Source organism: Poecilia reticulata, linkage group LG11 (assembly GCF_000633615.1).
Source record: "Poecilia reticulata strain Guanapo linkage group LG11, Guppy_female_1.0+MT, whole genome shotgun sequence".
Lineage (NCBI taxonomy): Eukaryota > Metazoa > Chordata > Actinopteri > Cyprinodontiformes > Poeciliidae > Poecilia > Poecilia reticulata.
This window is the reverse complement of record NC_024341.1, coordinates 27,561,893-27,575,115: the sequence shown is the minus strand read 5'-3', so window position 1 is coordinate 27,575,115 and position 13,223 is coordinate 27,561,893. Positions and strand designations below refer to the sequence as shown.

The 13,223-nt window shown below is 48.8% G+C and overlaps 1 protein-coding gene across 1 annotated transcript in view; it reads left to right on the top strand.

Moving 5' to 3' along the window:
- Positions 1-13,223, top strand: part of hivep1 (HIVEP zinc finger 1) — a 42,991-nt gene that overhangs the window by 28,575 nt on the left and 1,193 nt on the right. The window contains exons 3-9 of the mRNA XM_017307383.1: positions 643-696; positions 2,000-7,641; positions 8,113-8,246; positions 8,327-8,502; positions 10,490-10,591; positions 11,824-12,281; positions 13,168-13,219. Of these exons, the coding sequence (XP_017162872.1) occupies positions 643-696; positions 2,000-7,641; positions 8,113-8,246; positions 8,327-8,502; positions 10,490-10,591; positions 11,824-12,281; positions 13,168-13,219 (6,618 nt within the window). The remainder of the gene's footprint in view (positions 1-642; positions 697-1,999; positions 7,642-8,112; positions 8,247-8,326; positions 8,503-10,489; positions 10,592-11,823; positions 12,282-13,167; positions 13,220-13,223) is intronic.

Below are 13,223 nucleotides of genomic sequence, written 5' to 3'. Positions count from 1 at the left end.
AGCGTGTCGCACTTCCTGTCGGAGCGTGTCGCACTTCCTGTCGGAGCGTGTCGCACTTCCTGTCGGAGAGTGTCGCACTTCCTGTCGGAGAGTGTCGCACTTCCTGTCGGAGCGTGTCGCACTTCCTGTCGGAGCGTGTCGCACTTCCTGTCGGAGCGTGTCGCGCTTCCTGTCGGAGCATGTCGCGCTTCCTGTCGGAGCATGTCGCACTTCCTGTCGGATTGGAGGCGCTGGTTCTGGTTCTGCAACTGGACCAGCTGAGAGTTTGAGCTTTATGGTACCAGTGCTTGTTAGCATCACTAGAACCAGAACCAGTTCAGAACCACAGATTACAGCAGAACTTCTGGTTCATCCCCATCCGGTTGGGTCAGAACCGCTCAGTGAACATCAACGTTTTCAGCCCCTGGTTCCTCTTTGCGCCTCGGTCGGTGTATCGGTCCGTTTGGGTCAGACAGAACCAGGCTGCTGACCTGCTGCAACCAGGCAGAACCAGAACCAGAACCAGAGCTGGGTGTTTCCCAGCATGCAGCGGTGCAGCAGCGTGTTTTGATGCGTGTTGCTGCAGCGGCGCGGGAAGCAGCAGCAGCAGCAGCATCGTCTCTGCAGCGCCGCTGAAAACGTGTCTCTGCTTCTCTGTTGCAGACAAAATCGAAGAGGCGCAGAAGGAGCTGAAAGATCCCAAAGGTTCACAGGAAGGTAAGAACCAGCTCTGTCAGGGGGACCGGAGAGTTTCCACACCCAGCAGCAGCAATCTGAGCAATCAGTTTGTTTTCCTGTTGGGCTMTGTGGGAGAAGCCTGAGGGCTTAACTGGTTTCCAGTAGGAGAAGCTTCAGCCTCATCCGAGAGGTTTAATATTCTGATGGGTAGTGAAGCTAAAGCAGCGCAGCTCCTGTCATAACGAGACGGACCGGAAAACATCCAGCGACTTTTCACTCCAAAACTTACTTGGACCGGAGAAATCTTGAAATGTTTTGGAAAAAGTTTTTGTTGATGAAAAGAAACTGAAAACATTTTATAGACCAAAATAAATGAATGATTAGAAAACATTTGACCAAAATCAGAAACCTGCATGTTCATTATTCTTCCAGTTAGGTTAAAGTTTTTAGACACAGCTGCTTCAGCTGCAGAGGGAGAAACAACAGTTATTAGGTTTAGGGGGTGAATACTTTAGATTGGTTGGGTCAGATTTATTCCTCTTTTGAATAAACCTCTTTTTCAGTTTCTACAGTAAATGTTTGAGTTTGAAAGAAAAAAGCTGCTGCTCTTTATTTAATCATCTAATGTTTATTATTTCCTCACTTCCTGAACAAACTGTTTTCCTTCATGTCTAGATTTGGTTTATCTGCAGTGAAACACTGACAGACATTTTCTCTTTGATTGATGATAAAACCATTAAAACCGGTCCTGTTTTAACGCAGGCAGATGAAACCAGGAGATGTTTGCAGACGTCCAGTTTCCTGCCTGATGCTCCTGTTTTGTGTCTGAAACCGTTTCTGTGACGGTGTTTATCTGTTGCTGAGGGTTCCTGCACAGCTTGCCTGAAGAACAGATTAAGTTGGGGAAGATCAGGCACTCCTTAATCTAATTATGTCTAGAGAACTTAAAGGCCTCCTGAGCTCATCCTGGGAAACACCATCACAGGCCAGGAAACTGTGACGGAGCACAGCGAGCGTTGCGTAACCGTGTCCTGAAAACCCCGGCCCGGCCCGGTGCTGAGGCTGCAGGGTTCTGATCAGCTGCTTCTCAGAACCAGAACGAGTGTTAGACACACCAGAAACTTTAATACATCTTTAAAGAGTTTTCTTATAAAAGTCTCTTTCAGATTTTGTAACAAATTAGTGGGGTTGAAGGAAAGAACATCGGTTATAATGCTGATCGGGAGATGACTCAGATTTTCAGCTGACGAAGCGTATTTTTGTTTTCTGATCAAGACTGTGGAACACTCTGGATGACAGCTGACCTTCTGAACCAACGATGTGTTTGTTTCTGTCTCCACAGGCACGTCTGAGAGCAGTCAGAGGGCTGCGGACAGCATAAAAGGCCTGAAGAGGAAAAAAATTGTTGGAGAAAATCAGCTGAAGAAAAATCCCAAATCTCCCGTGAAGAAGCCCCTGAAGTCAAAATCATGTGAAGCTGCAGCCCACGACTCGTCACCTAAAGACACGACACCTTCCTCCTTCCCCACCCGCCCCTCCAGCAATCCACCAACATCCCCAAACAGAAAAGAAGACCCAGGAAATGTTGTACGAACTGCAGCATCCCTCGAGGAGGGGTCCCATTTTTCTGATGCTGAGAAGGTGAAGCAAGAGGGGACGTCTTCTAGGCCTCCGTCACGTGATCCCTCAGACAGCAAGGAGAGCCTGCAGGTTACTGCCGAAGAGCCTCTTGCCAAAGACAGCAAGAGCCCAGAGCACGGCTTCGTGGGAGAGTCGTACCGCAGCAGCGACCCTCTGGACGTCCTGCTGAAGGCGATGGAGCCTGACTTCAGTACGCTGACAGAGAGGAAAAGCCCCTCGCAGGCCATGGCCATCAATAAAACACCTGCTTCTCTCCATCCTCAGCTCAGAGGGGGAGTAACTCCTCTCCCTGCGGTCAACATAGGTCTCCAGACGCAGCCTCCCCACATGCAGACCTATTACATTGACAAACAGGGGAACGTCATTGGCATTGCAGCAGCTCTGCAGGGAAATCTGCAGACATCTCAGCAGGGTGCACCACAGTTTGTGCCAGTTGCTTCAAATTCAGAAAAACCCAGTTTGCACATGAACTTTAGCACCGGACCACCAGCTCCAATGGGCACCAATGCTTTGCCCCAAAGCCAACCCCCAGTAGCACAAACATGCCAGTCTATTCCTGCCAGTGTTCCCAGCACCATTCAGGTTCCAGTAACGCCGAGCAGCAACCAGATGCAAATGACCACTGTCATGAACTTCGGTGCTGAGCAGGTCGCCAAGGACCAAAAACTTAAAAAGCCCGGAAAGTATGTATGTGAATACTGCAGCCGGGCGTGTGCAAAACCCAGCGTGCTGCTCAAACACATCAGGTCTCACACAGGAGAGCGCCCATATCCCTGCGTCACCTGCGGCTTTTCCTTCAAAACCAAGAGCAACTTATACAAGCACAAGAAATCCCACGCTCACGCTATAAAGCTGGGGCTCATGGCACGCTCTGAATCTGGAGGTGGATCATTGTCTCAAGAATTGGACAAAGCTGCTGGTACACACTCAGAGGCAGACGAGAGTGCTGACAGTGATGAAGAAGGTAGCACCGCCGACCTGGATCCAGATTCTACGCAGAGCTGCACAGCTGCTTCCTCTGAAAACAGTTTACAAGGTGCAGGCATTACGCCCGTAGAGCTGAACTCGCCAGTAAGATCCTCCCCAAGTCGGAGGGTCCACGAACCTAAAGTGACGGCAGCTCTTCCAAAAGTTGTTGTGTATCCGGTTAACGTGTCTCCTCTGAGGGCAGATAGTCCAAGAGTCACAGGTGCTGCACCTGAGCAAGCTGCTGCTCAAAGGCAAAGAGAATTTCAGACTACAAATCTGAGATCAGGCATCTTGTCCTCCCTGAAGGAGGTGGAAGGTACGAATCCCTCACTGGACACTGTAAGTGAGGATGAAGACCAGCAGTGCAAGTCTCCCCTGTTGGGCGGGCATGCTCAACTTCAGCGGCAGCAAGCTACAGACTTCTCTCAGCAGCAGCAGCCCAAGTGTTTGCTCAGTCCCCGCAGTTTAGGAAGCACAGATTCTGGCTACTTCTCTCGCTCTGAAAGCGCCGACCAGGCCATGAGCCCGACAAGTCCCTTTGTGAAGATAATCCCCCCAGTAGACCCTGACATTGCCAAGAATACACTTCCCAGCATCCCTGCCTTGGCTGCAACTGCAATGCATGTTGCAGCTGAGCAAAAAACACGACCCCCAGAAAGACAAATGCGGCCACCACTGGAAGCCAGTGCCCGCTCCCTGGAAGAGCGCATTTCAAAGCTGATATCAGACAATGAAGCAGTGGTGGATAACAAACAGCTGGATAGCGTTAAGCCACGGAGGACCTCTCTGTCCAGAAGAGGCAGCATTGACTCCCCAAAATCGTACATCTTCAAAGACTCATTTCAGTTTGATTTAAAACCGATGGGAAGGCGGTCGAGTTCCAGCTCAGACATCCCTAAGTCCCCATTCACCCCCACAGACAAGTCAAAGCCAGTGTTCCTGCTCTCTGTTCCTTCCCCCTACCCTCCAATGGACTGTTTGCCAATAACACGAAGTAACTCCATGCCCACCACACCCGGACACTCAGCCCTACCTGTCAACGTTGCTCCCATCCCCCACCCTCTGAGGGTTTGTCAATCCTTTGATGATAAAATTGGTTCCCTAAATGATGAGGTATTCTCATCAGCACCACCAACTCCAAACCCTGCCATGCATTCTCGCACTTTGGTCAGACAGGTAGCAGTGGAAGATTTTTCCACAAGTGAGGGTCATGGCCTCCCTTCTGTTCGCTCCATGGATGAGGGCTATCATGGCCCGAGTGTCTCCGCTGACTTGATGCAGAGGAGCAAGTCATTTGAACACGGTCAGGACAGAAACAAGAAGCCGCAACAAAACAAAGGCACGATGTACGAATGTGAAACCTGTCGGAATCGGTACAGGAAGTTGGAGAACTTCGAAACTCATAAGAAATTCTACTGCTCAGAACTTCGTGCCCCAAAGAATAAGCCAGTGGTTGTTAAAGAAAGTGATCAAGATGTTTTTCATGTCAGCGTACAACACCCAATCATCCCAAGGTCAACAATCGGCTCAGGGATACTGGATCAACAGACATCAATCAGGAAGAGGCGGAAAATGAAAAGTGTTGGTGATGAGGACGATCAGTCTCCAACTGACACCATCCCACCATGCTCAGTTAGTTTTGAGTCTCCAATAGATCCTACCAATAGGACGTTCTCTCGACATACTCTAATAGTAGAGGCCCAGCCCAAAAACAACCAGCCAAAGCTACCTCAGATCCAGCTTGTAGCACGAGGGATGAATACAGATTCCAGACTGTCGCCCATTAGAGAAACCCAGAATAGCAGCTCGGTGAAGGGAGAGCTACCTAGGCAGGGCAGTGGGACGTCAGTGATTAAACACACCAACTCTCTGACCAGCCACAGCTCATTTGAGACGGACTCTGTGGATAGGGTATCTCCAGTTATAACCATGGAGAAGGATTCCCTGAGTGAAGCCAACATAGAAGGAGCAGCAGCTGGCTCCGCCGAGACCTACCATGAAAAAATGACCAAATCCTCCAGTACTGATTACGGAAACCAAAGAAACAAGCAAAGCAATGATGGCAGGCTTAGTGTTAACTCCACGCCTGTCCATCAGTCTCGTCTTGTTCGCCAAAGCAACATCCAGGTCCCTGAGATTTTAGTCACAGAGGATTCAGACAGGGAGCATGAGATACAGGCTGCCGAACCAGCAGACAAGCCTCCAGATCAGTTCAACTGGCCTCAGAGAAGCGAGAGCTTATCAAAGTTACCGGCAGAGAAACTTCCCCCAAAAAAGAAAAGGATTCGGTTGGCTCAAATGGATCACTCCTCAGGGGAATCCAGCTTTGAGTCTACTCTCTCACGCAGCCTCAGCAGGGATAGCAGTCTCTCTCGTTGTTCCAGCATCTCTGCCTCTTTCGACAGAGATGAGCTCTCTCGATCTGAAAGTCCATCCAGAGCCGAGAGTTCTGGCAAAGTCCCGGATACCCAAAGTCTGTCAGCAGCTTTCAACACCCTTGGTGTGCCTGGAATCATGAGGCGTGCCGCATCTGAGCAAATTACCTGTACACAGCCCTCTGTGGAGATTTCAAGTGATTATCGTAGCAAGTCCTTTGATTGTGGAAATGTGTCTCCCAGCAGGTCTCTGTCACCTGTTGCTCAGCCAAAGACTGGACAACTCTCCCAGGTACCTCTTATCGAAAGGAGGCGTGGGCCACTGGTTCGACAGATGTCTTTAAAGATTGGCCCAGAAAGCCAGCAGCCTGTGCGGAAAACCGTCATCCCTGCAGACAAAGCTCCCATCACAAACGTCAGCTCTTTTCCACAGAACAGATCCCAGCAGATTCACATATCCAGCAGACGCTCCACAGTTCAGCCATTCATACTTCATCCTACAGAGGCACCCCTGCAAAAGAATGAGCAAATGGTGCAAAGTATTAATCTAGGAAGTCCAACTCAGCTGCCACAGGTCCATGGTCTTCCACACCCTTGGCATCAAACGTCAAGGGTTAAAATTACCCAGAAGATCCAGCAGCCGCTCAGCCAGATCACCGTGGGTCGGGAAAGTGTCCAACACAAGACATCCATCTTTGAAGAGAAGAAATGTTTTGTTCCCAAATACCAACTCCAGTGCCCTCAGAGATCAAGCCAAACATTCTCCTTCTCTTGTGCGCAGGGGACTCAGATCGCATTGCCAATTTTAACTATTCCAATAGCCAATCCCATGCTGAGCATTCCCAAATCATCAGATGTAATACAGAATGTTTTTGTTGCCAGTCAGCAAGCCTCTGAGATCAAGACCCAGACAGTTGTCTTGGCAGCCGAGCAGCAAAAGACTCAACCAGGACCTGTTCCACTGCCACAGATCCTAATCACTCATGAGCAGATGCACCCTTCTTCCTCCATGTCCAATAAAAGCAGCCCTTCATCATCTCACAGCAGTGTTGAGACCAACCCCCAGGTTGTGCTGACGGCAAAGAAAGACGCTCCTCCAAATCATCCAGACCAGGTCCCTTCTTTCTGCACTCAGAAACTGGCTTCAGTAACACTTTGTCCCCAGCAGGAACCCACTGCTTCCAGTAAGCGCATGCTTTCCCCTGCCAACAGTCTGGACATTTACATGGAGAAGCACCAGAAACGGGCCAAGGATGAGCATGGGGTGGCCTGTCTGACAGATGGAAGATCACTCAGTTACCTCAATTCAAAGATGTCTGAGGTGACACGACAGAGGAAACTGATGCTCGTTCGGCAGGTTTGCACAACAGAACCGGCAGACAGCCCCATTGAGACCGAAGCGCCTCCTCTGCCTGACGTTAAGACAGCTTCTGAGAAGGACTCGGAGGCCACAGATGATGTGAAACCCATGTCACCTGATGGTTCTGGACTGGATAAAGACAAGGGAAGTGTGATTCCGGAAGAGGCTGTCCTCACTACTACAACAGGGAGTCAGAACTCCTCCATGCACAACACCTCCCTAAAGCCCCAGGAGAAAACTGAGGAGCAGAGATGGTCCCCGGCCAAATCTCTGATCCGACCTGCTAGTTTCCACTCCGGTCAGGGAAAACTGACCACATCAGTATCGATGGTGAACACCAAGGACACCCACCGCCTGTCTTTTCCCAGCTTAAAGACCACTACCACCTTCACATGGTGTTTCCTGATGAAGAGAAAACCTCTGCATGTCCAGCAGACTGGCCTGAAGACATCAGCCTATGTTTCCTGGACTGTAAACCCCAACAATCCCAACCCCCTGGGGCTACCCACCAAGGTGGTGATGTCTCTGTTCGACTCCAAGCAGAGCACCAAGAAAATCCACTACACCTCTGCTATAAAGACGAGCGGGAAGTCGGACATCCTGTCGTACTCGGGCAAACTGAAGGACATCATGCCCCGGGTGAGTCCCTTTTTAAAATATCGGGCACTTCCACCAATAGCGTAGCTAAGCTTTTGTTTAGCGCTTTTGGTAACTTTGAAAATGTTTATTCTGTACCCAGCATGCACCAGTAAACCCATTAAAATCTACTGATGTCCTGCATGCTTTCGGACCATGCCAGTCAGGCAAAATCAGCACCGGAGTTAGCAATACTAAACAACTACAAAACGGAAATCATGAGTGAAATGTCTGTTCCAAAGAATCACTTCCTGAAGCACAAACCATGCGGTAGATGTGTCAACGAAACATGAATGGTTGAAATTGGCTCGTTAGCCATTAGCTTCTGATACTCTGTTGGTGTAACTCCTTGGTGTTGGTGATGCTAACGTTGATGATTAGTACTTCAGGGTTGGCATAGCAAGCTTTGTAGCTTGCGGTACCCACCATTGATTTTATTCAGTTGAATACATTTGATTTTACTTTCTCCTTCAGGTTCTGGCTGCCCAGAAGTCTGTGTCAACAGTACCGAGAGGTAAGCTACAACCAGAACCTCAAACCAGTAACGATTCAGACAAGGAGGTGACCCCTTCGGCAGAACCACGGCGCGTCAAAATTTTCGACGGCGGGTAAGACTTGCTCTGTGATTATCTTTGTAGAGGTTTTGTTGTCGCCTCATTGATTTCATATTGACCCCTCAAACCCACAGATACAAATCCAATGAGGAGTATGTGTACGTGCGCGGCCGCGGACGAGGAAAATACATCTGCGAGGAGTGCGGCATTCGCTGCAAGAAGCCCAGCATGCTGCGCAAACACATCCGCACCCACTCAGACGTGCGGCCGTACCACTGTGTCCACTGCAGCTTCTCCTTTAAGACGAAAGGTAAGAGCCGTCAGGCTGAATACAGGATGACCGTTTGTCTGGGTTTCACCTTTTTCTACTTGGTAGCAAAGCAGATTCTTAGAAAATAGGTTTATATGTCAGACTGCAGCACCCCACAAAACAGATTTTTATTTCAGAAATGTTCTGGAGAAGACAGTCAGTTCCAGCTTCTACCAGGAGGATCAGCTGCAAAAGGCCACTGTTGAAGACGCTTGTAGTTCGTTCAGAGTGCTTTATTCAAGCACGACGCCAAGTTGAGTTTCAGTGTTTGTGAAAATGCATCCAATATTACAGACATAAATTAACCTTGTCTGAAAAAACTTTAAATTATCTGACATGTTGACTGATGTGTTTCTAGTTTAACCTTGCAAATATATTATACTACACATATATTATAAATATAGTGCCAATAAAAAACTCCTGAAAACTTCAGCGCTTCTCCATGTAACAGATCTGCTGCATTTGCGATAAAAAAAAACTCGCAAAGAATTATTTTGCTGATGTCCGACATCATTGTGACCAAAGTCTGCGGCGGTTGTGTCGATCTTGGAGCAGAGACTTCAGGTGACAGATGGGAGCTGAATCATTTAGGACCGTTTCCATGGTAACAGCTTTCCTCAGCAGGTCTGTGTATGACTTCACATCACGTTACGGATTGTGGCACAGAGGTAGAAGCGAAGCAGAACAAGCAAGAGTTTGAATTAATGACGTCATTTATTAGCGTTCGTCAGACATTTGAGTGAGTTTTAATTTAGTGCGTCATATTTAAAATATTTAAAGGTGCTAGTCCCTGAATATTGTTTATATTGAATGCAAACTTCAGACTCCGGAGCAGGGGCGTATTCAGGAAGTTTTTAAAGCAGGATATGGGATGATCTGTGGGTGTTACCAAAATAAAACCAAGGGAAGAAGCAGAGCTGGAATAAACTTTATAAAAGTGAGCCGACGGGCGCCGACGCTCACAATATGAACGTCATAAACTTAAATAATTCTGACTAATTGAAGCTTTTTATCTTCTTAAAGGGGCAGTATTTATTTAGCTTTACATTGTGTTACATTGTGTTTTGCCTCGATTATTTCATGCATGTTTGAGAAATCCTTTAATCTCCATTCAGCTGCAAAACGTCTGGGTGGACCTAGCCCCGCCTTCGAGGTGCAGCTCCTCCTCACAGTGGAGCCCTCCCCTGCAACTCAGCTCCTTCAGACTAGCCAGCAGCAATTAGCAAACACCTGCAGGAACTATGGAGCTCATTATAGAAGCTGCTTCTCAGAGCAGCGCTGGTAAAAACGTTGTTAAAGGGTTAATAGAGGAGCCCTGTTGAGATGACTTCCTGGAGGCGGAGCTTCAGAAAGAGAAGGAGCTTCTTAAAGAGACAGAGGCCCATTTCAAGGCGTTAAATAAGGGAGTAAAATTTCTTTAAGACATATTTGATAGTTTTTAAAGCAACTGAAGATAACATAGTTAATTGATTGTGCTATAAAATGGAACATACACAATACTAAACTTTTCAGTTGTTATTCACTAAAGAAATATTCATTTTTGAATTTTAGACCATAAATTAGCTTAAATTTACGTCCAATAGTTTTAGGTGTACATAAAGCTGTCGAAAAGAAGCGTCCATGTTTGTTGATCCTCAGATCTGAATTCGATTGGATTCGATGAGGAAGCTGGAATGAGCTGCAGGTTTCCTGCACTGAGCATGTGCAGCAGGAGCCGTAAACGGCCGTCACATTTACTTTAACGGAGCGACTCCAGCTCTTCCCAGGCTGTAAAAATGAAAGATGTAGTTCCACCGTCTCCAGCTCTGATTCACCGGTCCTGATCAAACTTCCCACGCTGCGCTGCCGAACAGAATCCAGAGTCAGCAGCCCACGTCCCTTTAAAAATGTCTTCATCAGTTCCTCAGCTTTCCCAAACAGAGCGCCCAATTATGTAAGCTCCTTTCCATCTCTTCCACCTGTAACCTCTCTCTGGCTCTGTCTACAGGGAACCTGACCAAGCACATGAAGTCCAAGGCCCACAGTAAGAAGTGCATGGAGATGGGGGTGCCGGCCGGGGCGGTGGAGGACCCGGATGCAGAGGACTCTGGTACGAACGCCATGACTGGCTTCTCTAGCAGAACGCTCAGCAGGACTGAGAGGCGGCTGGTGTTGCTATGCGGATCAATAGTTTTGCCTCAGTCTAATTAGGAACTCTAAAAGCAGCTTCTTCCTCTGGTAACTCGGAGGCCATGTGGGCGGCAAGCACAGTGCTCAGAAAGAGGAAATCGCTGCGTCTAAATTTAGAAAAGGAGAGCGAGTTGCCTGAGAGCGTTCTCTGGTCCGAGTTTGTTTTTCCTCTCCTGCCTGTAATGGAGCCGAGGGGCTTCCTCCTTCCAACCTTAATTCAAATCCCAATTCCTCTTCCAATCCTAATCCAAACCCTGAATCCTTCCTTCCAGTTTATTTACTGTTTTATTTAGGCTGAGGTGGTGCTAAACCACAGGTGCAGCAGTCAAAAAGCCAGATAAGATGCTGAGTCACTTGTTGCTATGGTTATCTGTCCAGGGGAAGCTGGAGCCCCAACTGCATCGCTCGTGCAAAGTCTCAACCTTTTATTCAGTCAGATTTCCATAGTTTATAAAGTTTTCCCGCCCGATGGTCTGATAGACTCAGTTTGATTGGAGCAAAAATTGCAACATTTGTTACATTTTGTGTTAAATGATCCAAACCCTTCGAGCAACCTGTTCCCCTCCTGGCCTGTGGGGGCGCTGCACCAAGAACCACTGAAGGAAACGACACAAAAACCTCTGAAGGAGACACTGAGGGCAACTTCCTTCTTCACCAGATGGAAACAAGATGGAGGATTTTAGCGGTTGGAGGATTTCTCTTTAGGCTAAAGATCAGGAGCCATTTCTGCTGCTAGCGCTAGGCTAGCACGTTAGCTTTGGTTTTATTTACCCAGAATGCCCTGCGCTGTAGTCCACTTCCTGCTTTTGGAGCGGTCTCCGGTCCGCTTGGTGTTCACGTTCAAACTGAACCAGAGTTCACTTCCGCCGAACCCAGACCGAGGTTTGGAGGGTCAGAGGTCAGTTAGCGTTCACACCTTACAAACCGAACCGGAGTTTCTTGGAAAACGGACTGCAGTTGGGTTGAAGTGGACTGAACAGGGCTGGTATGATCAAACCTTGAGGTGCTACGCTGCATCAGTGGCCCGGTCCGTTCCTCCGGTTCCGGACTGGAATATTGTCATTTTTACCATAAAATAATCAGACACTGTTTGCACCGTTTGACAGGAAACAGTCAGTGTTGACGTTGACTCATGAGGTTTTTCTGCTTCAGGTGACCGAAGTCATTTGAGCAGCACCGACCGCCAGGACTCTGACGGCGACGACTCAGACGGGCCTGACGATGAGGAGAACGACGATGAGGAAGAGGAGGACAGCCAGGCGGAGTCGGGCCTGTCCACCAACCCCTCGGTGTCCGCCAGCCCGCAGCATGCCTCCTCCAAGGAGGCCGACGTCCCGCCCAGCGCGCTGCTCGCCCAGATGTCCATCAGCGCCGTGTCTCTCCCCTCGAACCCCTTCGAACGCTCAGACTGCACCCCAGTGACCGGTCCCGCCCCGCTCGCCCCCTCACCCCCGCCCGTCACCGCCACCTCCGACTGCTGCCCCTCCGACTCGGACTCGGTGCACATGATGAGCCCCGTGTCGCCCTGCAGGCAGATGTCCATCGACTACCCGGACTTTGACGGACCCGTTAGTCCACCAGCGCCAAGCCGCGGCTCCAGACCGGTCCAGGTGAGACGCTCATGCTCCCTCCTTCCTCTCCTTTCCTTCCCTCTCCCCCCTGTGACCCCTGCATGGAAGGCGCCGCCACAGACCTCCTCTCAGGCTGCACCAGGTGGTCAAACCCTCCACCTCAGCGCTCCATATGGAGAAGCGTTGGTGCCAAAAGTAAGACTGTGGCAGTGGTGGCTACTTCCCTGTAGCAAAAGGCTATATCAATGCTGATCTGACGTCCCGGTATCGGTAACCAGGATGTTTGCACATCTTTAAAAGTCTTAAATTTATGTTGAAAAGTAAGTTGGTGTCTAATTAATAACAGATTTTGAAGTTTTTCTTTAATCTTGCATATTTGACGTATTTTTCTCTTCTGCCAGACTTTCTCTGTCAGCCAAAAGTTTGAGTCGTACTCAAATGTTCTGTGACCCAAGGTGGTTGAGGCTACTGCTGAGTCACTGCTAACACACACTAGCTAGCTAGGTAGTTTTATTTCGTCTATCATGAGAAAGTGAAAATTTATCGCCAGATGGCTGGATGAAGTTCGTACATTTCCATGGAGATATAAATTTTATTTGCCCTGGATAAAAAGAGCAGCATCACTGGTGTTAGCGCTGATATGCTAACAACTAGCATGCCTGCACAGGTCACTCACTGGTTTTCCTTCTTTCTCTGCTGTTCATTAGCACAGTTATGTTAGCATTAGCCTTGTATAGGCTAATATGTCTATCTGTGCTAGGAATGCTAGCTAGCCTAACCAAGGCTAATGCTGGTAAGTATAGAGAATGAATGTAGCCTCCTGCTACAGGGAAGGAGCCGCCGCTGGGGGAGCATTAGTCTTAATTTTGGCATTTGAACCGAATGAATTCTGACCCCACAGCTGACCTTGGTTCTGATTCTCCAGGATTCTGGACCTCCAGCGGTGAACAGTGAGTCCAGCACTCCGGTGGACCGCAGCAC